The 15,625-nt window shown below is 39.6% G+C and overlaps 1 protein-coding gene across 6 annotated transcripts in view; it reads right to left on the reverse strand.

The window, feature by feature from the left end:
- The window catches only part of LOC143695356 (uncharacterized), a 55,327-nt gene that overhangs the window by 21,418 nt on the left and 18,284 nt on the right, over positions 1-15,625 (reverse strand). For 4 of the 6 annotated variants that reach the window (XR_013184473.1, XR_013184481.1, XR_013184476.1 and 1 more), the window contains one exon: positions 4,836-6,173. The exons of 1 other annotated variant lie outside the window; for it this stretch is intronic. Coding sequence is in view for 1 of the 5 variants with exons in the window: in XM_077186929.1 (XP_077043044.1) it covers positions 5,987-6,173 (187 nt within the window). In the remaining 4 variants the exon portion in view is untranslated. Of the gene's footprint in view, positions 1-4,835; positions 6,174-15,625 lie in introns of those variants that run through there. One more of the 6 variants, XR_013184485.1, reaches the window with a different exon arrangement.

Here is a 15,625-nt window from a genome sequence, read left to right on the forward strand (position 1 = left end):
TTGCAGTGGTCAATGTCTTTGAGTCCCAATGGACTCAAGTGACAAATGGTGTCCTTCAGGGTCCAGTATTAGAATGTTATTAAATATCTTTATTAATAACATAAAGGATCGAGTGCACCCTCAGCAAATTTGCAGATGACACCAAGTCATTCTGAGTGGTGTGGGTGACACACCTGAAGGATGGGATCCATCCAGAGGGACCTGGATAAGTTTGAGAAGTGGCCCATGGGAATCTCATGAGGTTTAACAAGAGCAGGTGCTGGTGCTGCACCTGGGTTGGGGCAACCCCTGATGTCAGTCCAGGGTGAGGGATGAACAGACAGAGAGCAGCCCTGCTGAGAAGGATCTGGGGGTGCTGGTGGATGAGAGGCTGGACATGACCCAGCCACCTGCACTTGCAGCCCAGAAAGCCAAACAGAGCCTCTGCTGCTGGGCTGCATCAAAAGCAATGTGGCCAGCTGGGCAAGGGAGGAGATTCTGCTCCTCTACTCTGTCCTCCCGCATGGAGAACCCACCTGTAGAACTGCATCCAGTTCTGGTACCTCAACAACATGGACCTGTCAGAGCAAGTCCAGAGGAGGCCACCAAGTTGATTAGAGGGATGGAGCATCTCTCCTATGAGGAAAGGCTGAGAGCGCTGTGCTTGTTCAGCCTAGAAAAGAGAAGGCTTTGTGGTGACATACTTGCAGCCTTCCAGTACCTGAAGGGAGCCTACAAGAAGGTTGGAGAGTTAGTTTTTACAAGAGCATGTAGTGACAGGACAACAGAAATGGCTTCAAATTGAAGATAGTATGTTTAGATTAGATATGAGGGAAAAAATCTCCACTGTGATGGTGATGAGGCACTGGAACAGGCTGCTCAGAGAAGCTGTGGATGGCCCATCTCTGGAATCACTCAAGATGAGGTTGGATGGAGCTCTGAGAAACCTGGTCTAGTGATAGATGTCCATGCCCACAGAAGGGGGTGGAACTAGATGGTCTTTGAGATCCTTTCCAACCCAGGTGATTCCATGACTCTGTAAAGGCTGAGATGGATGTTCACATTACTTCTAAGACAGTGGTCTTGAAGTTAAAGAGTAAGTGGGTTGGACAGGTTTGTAGTCTGACCAGGCATGGTGGCTTCTGTGGTAGTCTGGAAATCACTTACAACCTCTGAGTTACTTTATCTTACAGATTAGTCATAGGTGTTACTTCACAAGCAATAGTCCTATATTCTTCTAGACTAGTTCTGAAGGACAAGGACAGCTGGAGAAATGTCCTGGAAAGAATTAATTTTATAACGGATGTCCAAGTCAGCCATTCAATGTGCAAGACAGGTGTGCACAGGAATACATTTCTGTCATTCCACACATTGCTGTAAATCCCATATCCAAAAGCTGACTGGCTCTGGAAATGTGCATTTTTACAACACACAGTAACAATATGCCAGTATTAAAAATACTGACGACTTGCCCCAAATCAAATCTAGTTTTCTCTTCCAGTTTTTCTCTTCACTGCTCAGGCAGTGGAGTTCCCTCAAGATCAAGACAATGGATAGTGGATAGAGGCTAACAGATAGAAAGATGATGATTAGAATAAAGCTATAATAGACAAAAGAGTTTTAATATTCTTGCTTTGTCTGATACATTTCAAATATGCTGCCCTGTGCTAATGAGATGAAAAGAAGGACAAACGTTCTCCTTTCCCTAGCTGATCTGATCTGCATGTAAAAATAAAGCTCTAAAAAATTTAACTGGTTCCAGCTGGATCCTGTGCAGCCTACAAAGGCCTAGTTCCTCTTAGGCAAATTAGAGCAGTGTAAATTCTTCCTATGTCATGACAGTGGCAAGTGCTCAGAATCTCTACCACTGGGAAAAGTTTTGAAGGGCACTACAAGAGCACATAACAGAGAAAAGAAGGATTCTCTTTTTTTCTCTTTTTTCCTTCTCTGTAGAAGGATTTAAAGACTCACAAAAGACTGCAGTAACTAGGTGTGCATAAGAGTAGACTTCATCAGGAAACTATAGAGGACCATATTAAAAAGTGTTATTAAAGGGTTATTAAAAAGTGGACAGGGCAAAGTAACAGAAAATACACTGTATTGGACAATTTTTCATTAGAAGCTGGAAGGACATGGTGAACTATTATGTAATTTTTTTTTATCGTGCATGTCTTTTACTGCTTTTGAAAATAGTCTAGGTTGCCAGCTAGATCCTTGCTGTGGGACAGCAGCCTCGCATTTATAATAACCTCACATTTTATAATAGTTCAGAGAATATAATCTTCTTTCAGTAAAGAAACAGTGCATGGCTGCCCTTTAAAAATGCACCATTGACAACAATTTGCAGGTTGAAACGTGTTGCTTTTTTTAAATCTTTCATAAGCAATATGCATTCAATAGTTAACTTTTAATGGCAGGCGTGTTGTGCATAAGTGGATCAGTTTCATGTAAATACGTGAACATATTTAAACAAACAATCTAATGCAGGCTTACCCCAATGAATGAAAAAAAATGAAAATCAATAAAATTCCAAGTTACACTGGTGTGTGCTCGTGCAATATACACCTACTGGGACTTAGTTTAAAAGTGTTTTTTGAAATATTTATTTCTCTGATATTTATTTTAATGGAAACTTTCCCAACTGCTGATGGCAGATATCATATGCTTGTGGTGATAAGAAAAATGGCAATTTTTCTGTTTCCGTGGAATGTCTTGTTTTGGCTGTATGCAAAGAAATACCATATTGTAAAGCTGGACTGGAAGCCTGTCACTGAAATGAAAATATGGAAGAAATTTAATTGTTTCCATAATTCCTTGTTTGAGTTAAACAAGTCTACTCAGACATCCAACCCCTGAAAACCTGACAAAGCTGCAGATGTTAAGAATTTAAACAGGTTGTGGTTCTCTTGATAGCAAATCTTATTAAATGTGAACTGATATGGTCTATGCAAACATACGAGATACAAAATAGTAGGATCTTTTAATTTAACTCTGATGGCAGCTTCCAAATATAATCTGTAAATATTTAACCAGGGAAAAAAGGTACTGGTTTTTACAGCATTTCATTAAAAACAAACCAAATAACCTAGTACACTCAATTATAGTGTAGTGCTGGCAATGACTGCTGCTCCTTCCAATACTTTTTCATAATGTCAGTTACTTTCTCCCATTTTGTGATTGCCCTGAATTTCTTCTCTTATATTATCAAAACCAGGCCTGAATCACTTTAGTTTATTTCTTTCTTCAGACCAAGGAAGAAAAGGTAGTATAATTTCTACTGAATCTTGGAATACTTTCTTTTGTACTAGCACGTATTTTCTTTTTCTAAAAATACAACATATATCCAATGTTAAAGCTTGTTGTAAAATAGAAGCTAAGCTGGCAGCACTCACTAAAACCACATATCCAAACCCATTCCTTTGCATCTGCTTTTATTTCTTGGACTTCTTCAGCCTTCCTCAGATTTCAGCTCCATGTACCAAGTAAGCAAGAATTTTGCGAAGGCTGAAGCTATCAACCTGCAGGAACAGGCAGAGTTCATCAGGAATGTTCTTAGCACAGCACCAACACAAAGTCCCTGTGTACAGACAGCTCCAGCACACGAATCACAGTTCACCTCCACAGTTATTGTTTGATTGGTGTCCCTAACTAGGAGCCAGTCTATTCCTGATACTGTCACACGATCACAGTGAGAAGCAGCACATTACGGACTTTGTGTCTGGGTGAGCTTTCCTTATGTGCCTGAGGAAAGAGCCATCCTTGGGAAGGAGGTAAAACTGAACCCAGTAACCTGGAGCCACGAGAAGGAGGTGTACAGCTCCAGAGCTAACCATGACTGGCCCTGTGCACGTGGCTGGCTGAAAAGGGGCAGCCCAAACCAGCTCTGCCACAAGCACGGCAGTCCCGCAACACCGGAACGTCGTTCCCAAGGGAAGATGGGTGATCACAGCAGGCACTTTGTGCAGACTGGTCTGTGAAGCAGAGGGGAGATTTAGACCTGAGACAGAATTCCTCCTAAAGTCAGCAGTGCATATACTCATCACGCTCAACGTACCAGGACATAAATCCTTTAGCCACCTCATAGAAAACCAGAAAAAGATCTCTCCAAGCAACTGCATTTCAGATATCAACTTTAGGCCCTTGTTTTTCTGCTTTGTTCTCCTCCAGTCAGTTAAACAAAGAGATGTAGAAAAACCAAAGAGAGAAATACGAGCAGCTGAAAAAGAAAAGTGCTGTCATGATTGTACAATAGGTTGATGGTATTTACAAAATTCTGTGTATTCAGATTCAATATTTTCCATATGAACATCATCACTTAGTATTAATGCTGAAGCTGTAAGGAGGATAGGGCCCCTCTTCCAATAAATAATTTGCAGATACAAGGAAAAGTACAATCCCTGCCCTGAGGACCTTGGAAATAATATCCTGCTTGTGTAAGTTGAAATAGAAATGTGTTTATTTTTACTTCAGTAAGTGATTAACACAAAATAACTAAACCAAAACTATTATTTCAAAAGGATTTAGAATAATATTTTAATTATCTTAATGTTTATAGAATTGAAAAAGCAGAAACTACTAAGAATGACAGTCTCAAATACTTGCATTTTTTCTTTGGAAAATCCAGAGACTGATATAATGATATGCACTTGTAGAAAAGAAAACAGTTGGACAGATGAACTCTTCCATTATAGGATTTGGCCTAGAGAAGAGCAAACAAATCAGCATTCTCTTCAGGGCAATTTACACCTATTGGTCTCTAGAAATTTATACTGGTGAGGAAATTTGGGAGTTTTACTATGCCAAGTCAGAAAACACTGCAAGTTATTTATGAGACCAGCAAAGAAATAGTAACCACATAAAAGATCATATAATATTTTATTCAGTTATGTAGAAATACAGAATATAAAAAGTAACACAGAAAAAGAGCAAGATCCAGAAAATAAGTATTGCGGGAACTCACATTCTCTTTTCAGACAATTTTTACCAGTATGAATGCTGAGAAGCATCCATCCTTCATTGTCTGTCAAGATAGACTACATATGGCTCTGGAGAAATGTTATCACACTGTGTGGTTCTCTTATCAACAGAATATCTGTAGCTTGCACAGAATGAGGACCTAAAGGTTTGTTCTTAAGTTACTACATCCCCCTCCCTGCCACCCCCCATAACACAGACCAGCATGAATATAGCACATTGAGGAAGAGATTCAAGACAAGGGCACATTTGTTGAAAAAAAAAAGTATTATTTCATAGAATCATTTAGGCTGAACAAGACCTTCAAATGTGCATGTATAGACTGAGGAATGAGACTGAAAAGCAGTGCCACATGAAGGGAGATGGGAGTCCTGGTCAATGGCAAGCTGACCATGAGTCAGCAGTGCCGCAGCAGCCAGGAGGGCCAAGAGTGTCCTGGGGGGCATCAGGCACAGCCAGGCAAAGGAGGGGATTGTCCTGCTCTGCTCTGCACTGGGGAAGCCTCCCCTCGAGTGCTGGGGGAGTTTTGGGTGCCACAATAGAAGTCAAATAGAAAACTATCAGAGAATGTCCAAAGGAGGGCAACAAAGGTGGTGAAGGACCTTGAGGAGAAGCTCTGAGGGGAGCATCTAAGGTCATTTGGTCTGTTCAGCCTGGAGAAGAGGGGAAACCTCACTGCAGTTACAACTTCCTTGTGAGGGGAAGAGGAGAGGCGGACACTGATCTCTTCTCTGTGGTGATCCAAGACAGGACCCAAGGGAATGGCCTGAAGCTGTGTCAGGGGAGGTTTAGGTTGGATATTGGAAAAAGGTTCTTCACCCAGAGGGTGGTTGGGCACTGGAACAGGATCCCCAGGGAAATGGTCACAGCACCAGCCGGACAAAGTTCAAGGAAAGTTTGGACAATGCTCTTGGGCATGACTCCTGGGGATGGTGCTGTGTAGGGAGTCAGATTGGATGATCCTTGTGGCTGCCTTCCAACTCAGCTTATTCTGTGATTCTGTGATTCCAACCTTTGACCAGTCACCACTTTGTCAACTAGACCATAGCACTCGGTGCCATGACCAGTTGTGCTTCAACACCTCCAGGGATGGTGACTCCAACACATCTTCGTGCAGCCTGTTCCAATGCTTGACAGCCTTCTCTGTAAAAAAACTTTCCTGATGTCCAACCTGAATCTTCCCTGGCACTGCTTTCTCCTCTTGCCTTGTTGTGAGTTGCCTGGGAGAAGAGAAAAATATTTGGAAAATGCTGCAAAATGGACAGCACAGAATTGCATGTGTGATGAGTATGAAGTGGAGGCAGGACCATCCCTATGAAGGGAAGTGCTGCCTCCCCAGAAGTGGTCCTTGGGCTCCCTCTTTTCCTTGCTGTGCTCCTCTACTGCTGCAAGCAGACCAATCTTGCATGCATGGGATTTGCTCTCATGCCTGTCATCCAGGGCCTTTGCTGGATCACCAATCCCATGGAGGAGCTCCAGTACAGACACCATAAAAAAAGCTAAAAGAAAAAAAGGCTCAGAAGAGAAAGCAGTACAGAAAGGAGAGGAAATCACTGTTTTAATCTACACCACATGTACAACATGGCTGAGCTACAAGCTCTAGGGAGTCATAACTCTGAATGTCCTGACTTATGTGTGTTTAAAATCTGAACTGTTGTATTACAACATGGGGTGGGTTTTTACACATTTAATTTAACTTTTTCTTTGGGGAAAAAGAAAGTATGCTTTACTGTACAGTCAAAGAAACACCACGACAGACAGTCAAATAAATATCATCCTCACATTTATTTGCATGATTAAGCCATCAGTCAGGTAAATGGAATGGATTTATTTGAATGCATTTATTTGAATAACCACCAAGGTATTTTTGGGCACATAAATAAAATAGGGACGGCAAGTCATAGCCCTTAATTTTTCCATTGTTAAAACAGTGCAACTCTAGAATAACTCCTCTGAAAAAAAGGTAAAATCAATGTAAAAAAAACCTAATATACATCTGAAAACTGCTCTGCTTTTCCCATCCTCCCCCTACACAAAGAGGTTTTAAATTAGGAGGACTTTAATTCGTTATGAAGGGCAACATGCAACTATGTGTCTAGACAAGGTTCAGTGCTGTAGTGGTTAACCAGCTACTAAACACCAGATAGTATCGTGCCCAAACAGTCTTGTTCTGTAAGAATCAGGAAGCTCTTCCCATAACTCTAAGACATTCTCTTCTTTAAAAGCACATAACATCTGCATTGTGTATCATGGTTTCCACATCCACAGAAGACCAAGAGGACAGCATTGGTAGAGCAGAACACTCAGGTGAAATACTTGAAACCCACAGTACTCACTTTTAAAGGATTTTTTTCTTGCTTTTTCCTTGGGGGTTGTTTTAGAGACTTCTAGACTAACTCTAGATTGGTCCCATAGACTAAACGCCCTACTGTGGCTGGAGTCCATTAGATGAGCTCTGAGAGTCTATACTCCAATTTAGTTTCACCCAAAAGCATCTAGCACATGTGTGCCAAAACCATCCCACAACGAGAAGCAAGAAACAGTCAGTAGGGACAATTGGGAGTGTCATTTTTAAGTGCAATCCCTATTTGCCCTGAAATATCAACATTGGCATGCACTGTGAAGGAGAGGAAAGATAACTTAAGCTCACAAACTATGCCTTCTGTATTCTCAAAGTAAAAGAATAAGCCCTAGAAAAAGCACCCAGTTCTCACTACTTCCACAGCAAGGACAGATTAATACACCTATAGCTGAGATAGCTTCAAGAAAAAGTTTTGGAAATGCTTCCAAGGAAGTGCATATGAATTCAGACATTACTTATAGTCCTTTATGACTCAGAGCCTGGTATGAAGCTTAGTCATGCGCTTGGAGACAACCAAAAACATTTTAGTATCCAGAAGCATCCAAATACCAAATGAATCCTATTTTTACCACCAAAACAATAGTTTAATTCAACAATGGTGAGAAACATGAACTGAGTTTTGGTTTAAATAAATAGTGAAGGCCATTCAGTACAATATTACAAATTGCAAAATTGGAAGAAGTGTGAAATGACCCGAAGTGATGATTATAAAGTAAAGTAACATTACTAAAAAGTTATATCAAGCTAAGGAAAATGTTCTTTAAGTTTCTTGTGCTGTCCTAAGCCTTATTTTCCTTGTGGGTAGGCTCATGATCAAGGCCATGAAAACAGCAAAAGTTATACTTTCCAGACCTGGTGAAACCTGGTGATTTACATTGGAAGCACTAACAACTCCAGGAAACTCCTGTAGGAGCTGGGTATTCTGGTTTGTATCCTGCAATACCCCAGTATGACATCATATCTTTTAGCAGATGAACTGCATCCCACCAGCACCTCAGTGGACACGTCCACATTGTGCTTAGCTCCTTGACAATCTCCCAGATAGAGGTCACCTGTCTACCTTACTCTCCAGTTTTCCTTTGAAGGAAATTAGCTAGCTCTGTTCACATCAAAGCAGGAGGGCAGCTTTGTGGGTAGCTCACTAGCAACTCTTCCCAAAAGACAGCACAGACCAGCCTACACTCTGTGGGTCCTGCTCAGTGTAGTCCTCCAACACCATTGCAAATAAACACACATTCCATTCTGTCATACCCCACAGCCTATACCCCATACCCTGCAGCACATACCTTAAGATTCATATAATGAAATCTCCACTCTAGAAGACTGAAATACAAGCCACATGTTACACTTTGATCAGAAAAATACATAAAAAATAGCAACTTGTAAGGCCACCTTGTGAAGCTCAGAAAACTCTTACACTATGAACATGACCAGTCTGTTCCTGAGGACAGTAGCCCTGTAAAGCAAGGATGTTTCCATCCTGCACCAGGTGGTCTGTGGGCCAGGCATGACAGTCTTCAGCAGACACATTTTACAGCATGAATGTACTGGGTCAATTTTAGTTTCTTTACAGGAAACTCCTGGATAGAAGTTAACTGAGGAGAGCTTGATAGACTATGGCCTTCTTGGATCTGGGATGTCAGTGGAGAGAAGTGAAAAGTGTTTGGTGGCAATATCACCAAGTGCACCACTGCAAAGAACAGACAGCAGCTTCACTTCCAGAAATGGTAGCACAGCTTCCCAGGGAAGCAAGAGAGATAATTGTCAGTGGACCATTTCTGTAGCCCCTTGACCTGGAAGACTATAAAGAAGAACTCCTATAAAGGTCTCCTATGGAGAGGTGCTATGTCAAAGTCTAGCAAGCCAAGCAAGATGGCAGGACAGTAATTCCAGTGCCAGGTGAATTTATATACCCTGTGGTACCAGGGTACCAGCCTGGAAGCCTGTGAATACAGGGTGAGAAATACTGCATTCTCATGGCACTCAGGAAGCTTGCACCCATCATGTTTAACTGGTGCCTTTTGTGTGATCTCTTAGATATTTCAACTTTGACAGAATAAGTGGTCTAGTAAAGAGATTAAATCAAATGTCTATGTCTGTATTTCCACTAAGGACTAATCTAGATTGAACCCATTATAATTAAGAATAAAATTTTAATCCTAAATGAGTGGAACTTCAGCCTGAGTAAGGCTGAAGTACTCTAAGCTACACTGCCATGCACGTTTATGGATTCAAAGTGAAAGATGCTGTGAAAATAAGAGTGGTTTTTGGCAAGAAAGGAAATTAAACTATGCTGAAAATATCTAAAGCAATAAATTTTATCTTAGTAACAAACCTTAATTACTCTATCACATTATCAGAAGGGATTTCATTAATCTCTCTGTAGCAAATTGTATCAGTCATCCAAAAAAAGTTCTAATGATCAATCTAAGATGGAAGTGAAGCAAGCCATAACTTCTCAGGATTCCTTGTAATGACTCACAGAATAAGAGCTGCTAGTAACACGTGAGCTGTGAGCTCGACATACTGCTGCTACTTTGAAAGCATCTGAAATTCAGTAGACATTGATTCAAGTGCACTTTCAAAAAGCCGTTTGCAGCTTCCTGCTAAAGAAGCAAAAAATCAGTTGCCAAGATGAAAAGTCACGGGAGGGCCAAATGCAAAAAGCACAAGAAAAACTTTTGGTACAAAATCTTTAAAACCCAGTACTGTTGTTCACTACAAAATTAAGGCTTGAAGTAGCCAGTATATGTACATTTGTTTAACTTTACCAGCATGAACTTGCAATCAGTTAAGCAGATTCCCAGTGGCAAGCTGTGAGTGAGCTTTGCTCAGTGGGGCACTGACTTGAGTCTCTCTCCTTTAGTATCAATTTTCATTAAGTGTATAAGACCTTAATAGTTTTGGGACCTTTAATCCTCAGTCAAATTTGGTTAAAATTGGCTGCCAGTTCAGAAATTATTAGAGGATTGTTAGACAAGCACATGAAAGGATAGAGGAACAAAAGAGCAGTAGAATCAAGTAATTTCTTTCCTTACAGAATTTGAAATAAAAGGGGCATGTTGAAAGTAGGCTGTGAATCAAGGAAAAAGTTCATAATGATGTTCCTCTTTGATCACCAAGAGTCTTCCAAAGATGATGGTAGAAATGTCATCGTCTGAAACCTTTCAAACTTCATTTGTCGAAAATTTTGTGAATAAATAACAAATTATCCTGTAGAAAAAGCTTTTTTACAATGAATAATTAAGTATTTTCAGTAGAATTGATAAACTATATACAAAAATGGTTCTTTGTCATGCCTTTCATCGGGTGAGCAAATATATATGCTTATGGAACATACAGAAATTTATAAAGGTATGAAACTGTCTTTAAATCTTCACTAAGTCTTCTTATGATATAAAAAAAAAAAATCACTAAATCAGAAAGGAAACCCATAAGGCATTAAAAATGACACTATGTATGCTAGTCCAAAAATCTGTCCCAGCTGAGCTATATACTAAACCATCATTTCAGAGAGTATAATGAAAATAATTGGATTTATTTGGTATTTGGGTCTGAATGACTCACCCTCAAATTCAGCCTGGGTGTCTGTTTCTATGCCCTTTGTTATCAATCATTCTAAGGAAAAACAATCTGAACTATCTCCTCAAAGCACATGGATAACTTTATTGAAAAAAATGCACCCTGGAAATTAGTAACAATCTCTTAACTAGTACAGTTATCTTCCTGTGTTTGTTGTATGTATATTTACAAACTAAACCTCAGGCAGCTTACTTAGTCTCTCTGTCAGTATTTAACAAACTATTTTCTTCATGAAAAACCCAGTTCAAGTTAGTTTCTCCTTGGCATCCATACTGTTAAACATAATTTTTGCAGAAATACCTCACCTAAGAATAGGAGTTGTATTTTATTTCACAGACCTAACTTCAGCAGTCTTCAACTGATCTGAGCCCCTCAGCACTCACGGACATATGGTGATGAGATTTGGTAATGTAAATGCAACATTCATTATAGGGTCACTGGCTGGAAGGTGGTGTTAAGATTCTGGGATCAAAAAAGCTAAAGTATGATCATGCAGTTTATTGCAAAAAGGCTCAGAAACATGCTCTGGTATGCTCACCCACAGAGCCATACATAGTGCTTACATTCAGCAAATATTGCCTCTCTTTAGAAAGAAAGACAAAAAAAAGCTCTTGAATGTCATATTCATACATCAGTTCTGATTTTCACAATTTTATTTTTATATTGAGCTTTTTATTAACCTGAAGAGCAAAAAGAGAAAGCAGCAATGATACAGCAGAATAAAGGAAATCCCAGCTGACAGCTCACTGGTAAGCAAGCAAGAACATTTGCACTTTCAGCAAATGGCTAGATTGCAGTGCAAGGTTGTGGGGTTTCTACCTGCTCACCTTAGTAGTAGCTACAGGTAGGACAGGCCCTATTGCTTCCTTAAATTAATGGAGTAGCTAAAAGATCAAATTTAAAAGTCTAAAATTGATCTTAAATTCTTATCAGAAGTTAGTAGATAAAAAATTTGTCTTTTGAAATGTTAACATCCTATTGAGGTCCTACAGAAAGTCAATGGGCACCACATATTTTTCAGCATCCTTAAAAAGAATTGGAAACTTAATTATAAGCCATGCACAGATTCACAAGGCAAAAGTCTAATCCTGGTCAAGACAGTTGTAACCTCCAGCTTTCAAACCTTCCCATTGATGGGAACCTGGTCAAGGTTTCACCAGCAGTTTAAAAGAGGCTTCATGAGTTATTTGAGCCATATCTTTCTGTCAAGCTTTAAAATCAAACCAACTTTTTGGAATTCAGAGCAAGCTCTGAATTCCAAAAAGTTGGTTTGATTTTAAAGCTTGACAGAAAGCTGTGTGCAAACAGAGAACCTGTCACTGAGAAGGTGACAGAAGGGCTCCACCCCAGGCCCCAGTACAGGCACACTTTTCCCATGTCTGTCTGCATGGGCCAGGCACCAGGGCCAACATGCTTTTGTACTGACAGCAAGTGATTTCCTTCTCTCCTGGCAGCCCCTCGTAAGAGCTATCAACTGATCAATGGATGACAGAAGGAATCCTGCTCCTGAACTGTGCCAGACTTCTGACAACAACGTTTAACTACCCACTTCAAGTAAAGTTTAGGCAATATGGGGACATAGTTACAGTACGTGTTAATGATCTTCCCATCCATACTGCCTACAGGACCACTAAAAAGATTTCTTCTTTCAATGGAGATGATGAAAATTCACCAAAGTTTGCAATTTTGCTATGCACATATGGCACACTGCATTATGGAACTTGCAGTCTAAGACCCCAGAGAACTGCTTGGTTTTGCAACTCTTCCCTTAGGAACAACTCACAGCAGCATCACAGATTTTCCTATTTCCAATTACAGTCCTGCATGGATGCACTGACATGAGGAACATTCAATAATCAAGATCTGCAGTACCAAGACACAGAGGACACACAGATGATAGCAGAAAAACTGGATTATTGATGCCTCCTTTGAACAATACAATGTAAAATGAAATATAGATTAAAACAATGGGGACAATTAAATTCTTTTACTTGCAAACAGTATTAAAAGCTGCCATTTCAGCCACATATTCCACATCTTTAGTAACCCAGTTATGATTCAAACAATTCTTACATGCATTCTCTGCACATCAGCGTATGAAATTACTCAACCCACTAATTATTTGGTTACCATTCTGTGACATGAATAATTCTAAAACTAAGCTCCTAAGAACTACTTCCTCCACTTTAAAGGTAAAATTCTGATTGGCATGCAGGAAGATTTGACAGATTAGTCAATGGGGGAAGCTAATCAGTCACTTGACTTTTTGTCCTACTGAAAAAATTCCCAAAGTTACAGTGAAAGTTGGTTTAACATGAATACACCTGCAGTGAAATTTTTCTCCTCCTTGCTCAATGGTATTATCAGAAATCTCATGTCTAAAAACCTCTCTCTTTTTGAGAGAAGTTACACTAATGGTGTCAAACTCAGAATGCTGTGACACATTAAACAGGGGTTTAGAGATGGCCACTACTTCCCAAGCTTAGGTCCTGAGGTTTCATTGAAATTCAGTCATTTGGTGCTCTTTAATTGCTGAAGCCCACCATGATGATTGTGCCAACAACCTTATTAATCACCGAGGTGATTAGAACACTTGAAACTCAGAAGGAATGGATGAAACCTGATCCCACTGCTCTTCCATACTTCCACAGGTAAGTTGTACCTACATTGTACTTGAAGCACACAAGAGACATTTTGCAATTTGCACTAAGTTCAAACTCCCATTCCTACAATCTCTGAGAAGAGGGTAGGTTTGGATTTGGCTTTGGTAAAGATTAGCCTATTCCAGGATATATACTGACCTGAAAAGAAGAAATATGGCACCTCTGAAAATGTGTGCCAAAGACAAAGGGTTTTTAAAATTAGAGGAAAAATAAATCTGCAAGATGCTTTTCCCTACTATTATGCTTCAGGATAGTTCTGTAAGATATCTGCTCTAAGGCTTGTGCTAAACAGCTGGAATTCTCTGGAAGACAAGATTCTCACCTCCCTGGTGCTCCTACAGTCTAGATCTACTGCATTACCTCTGAGCTCTGAGAGGCTTTCTGCAATACTGGCAAGTGCTTCCTATACAAAATATTTCTGTTGTTCTACAAGGAGAACTGTGAATTTCTAAATCAATATTCTGGACTGTTATAATTGATCTGTATTTGTCACACTGCATTTCTATTTATCATGTTTGCTTTCAGAGGCAAAATCAAATCTAAGGAACACTAAAGGAAAAGTTGATCAATCAATCAAATGATGAAAAAAGGATGGCCACAGAATTAGATCTCTAGCATGATCAGAGCAAAAAGGTATTTCCTGTAGTAATTTTATTTTGCACTCCCTTGTCTCAATTTAGGAGACAATTTCTTTTTTATATATGACTTGAAATATATTGGGATCATTTTAATCCTTAATTACCCTATCCTGAAGTTAGCTATTCCTTGTTTGCAACAGATACAAAGATCTGCAGGAACAGGACTTTCCTTTGTATAATTTTCTTTGTCAATGAAAACTGTTACACTTGAGCCCATGGATTTAAATGTGCATTAATCTGTCTTGTTCACACTCATTCAGTGAGTAGTTCCATTACAATGAATGAGGCAGATAATATCTTGATCCAGATCCTGCAACTCTCTTTTAATTTCAGCACAACTAATATAAATAGGATGACATATGAGCTATCAGCAGTGAAATCAAAATACAAATACACTGAATTGTATTCCAAGCTACTTTGATGATTAAAACCTGGAAAAGTGAATTTTTAGTGAACTGAGAAGACTTGTTGTTTATAAGGCAGCTTGTTGAATCATCCCTTATTTTCAAGCCTGCATGAAACTGCCTAAACAGTTCTGTTCCTAATCTTTAGAAGTATACTGATTTATGAAGGGAGAGAATAGCTAATAACACTCATGCAAATATGAAGACACCTTGTAAGACATCCTCCTGGTGTTTTATAGTCTGTCAACGAACATGTATTGTACACTCTGGAACCCCACTATCTACAAAGTGTTCTGCTTTGGGCAGTTTCATGTGAGTTTCTGTTCTCAAGCAGGTAGCCAGTCTACTGGCTTTTCTATGAAAATCAGATATTGCTTCCATTTATGTCAACATTTAAGTCAATCAGCTCAAACATTTTCATTAAGGAATATCATTAAATATTGTACCTATATAAGCAGTCCAATATTTCAAAATCTATACCCTTTTATCCTTAGGCAGGACAAAGCAACACATAGATGAAAAAAATTTTGATTTCCCGAACAGCAATAGCTAGAGCCAGACAGTTTTTGTCCAAGCTCAGAGTTTACAGCTATTGAGTACATGTTCATTTTATTTGTAGTAACAGCTGTGATTTCTACACACATTTTGCCAATCGGAGGACAAGCATTTTCTTCTGAGTAACTAATCATGCCTCCAAGGGCCTGTGTTAGCAACACAGACATCCTTTTAAGGGAATAGAAAACACCACCTTTGCTATAGCTTTGACCTAAACCCAAAAGAGCAAGGCCCTTGGGGTCATGATTTCAAGCAGCACTGCCCATACCTTTCCTCTCAGTCATGTATTAGATCATTACTTCACCACTATGGGAAAAGAAGTATGAACAAGTTCACTTCTACTTTCATATTTCTCATGAGTTCAGCAGTTCCTAAAGTCTGATACATAGAAAGGTCTTGTTGCAGACTGATTATAGGCTGCTTGCCAGAAAGATCAAGTAAAGTATTTTAAGCTTCATCAACCATATG

This window comes from Agelaius phoeniceus, chromosome 1 (genome assembly GCF_051311805.1).
Source record: "Agelaius phoeniceus isolate bAgePho1 chromosome 1, bAgePho1.hap1, whole genome shotgun sequence".
NCBI classification, from domain to species: Eukaryota; Metazoa; Chordata; class Aves; order Passeriformes; family Icteridae; genus Agelaius; species Agelaius phoeniceus.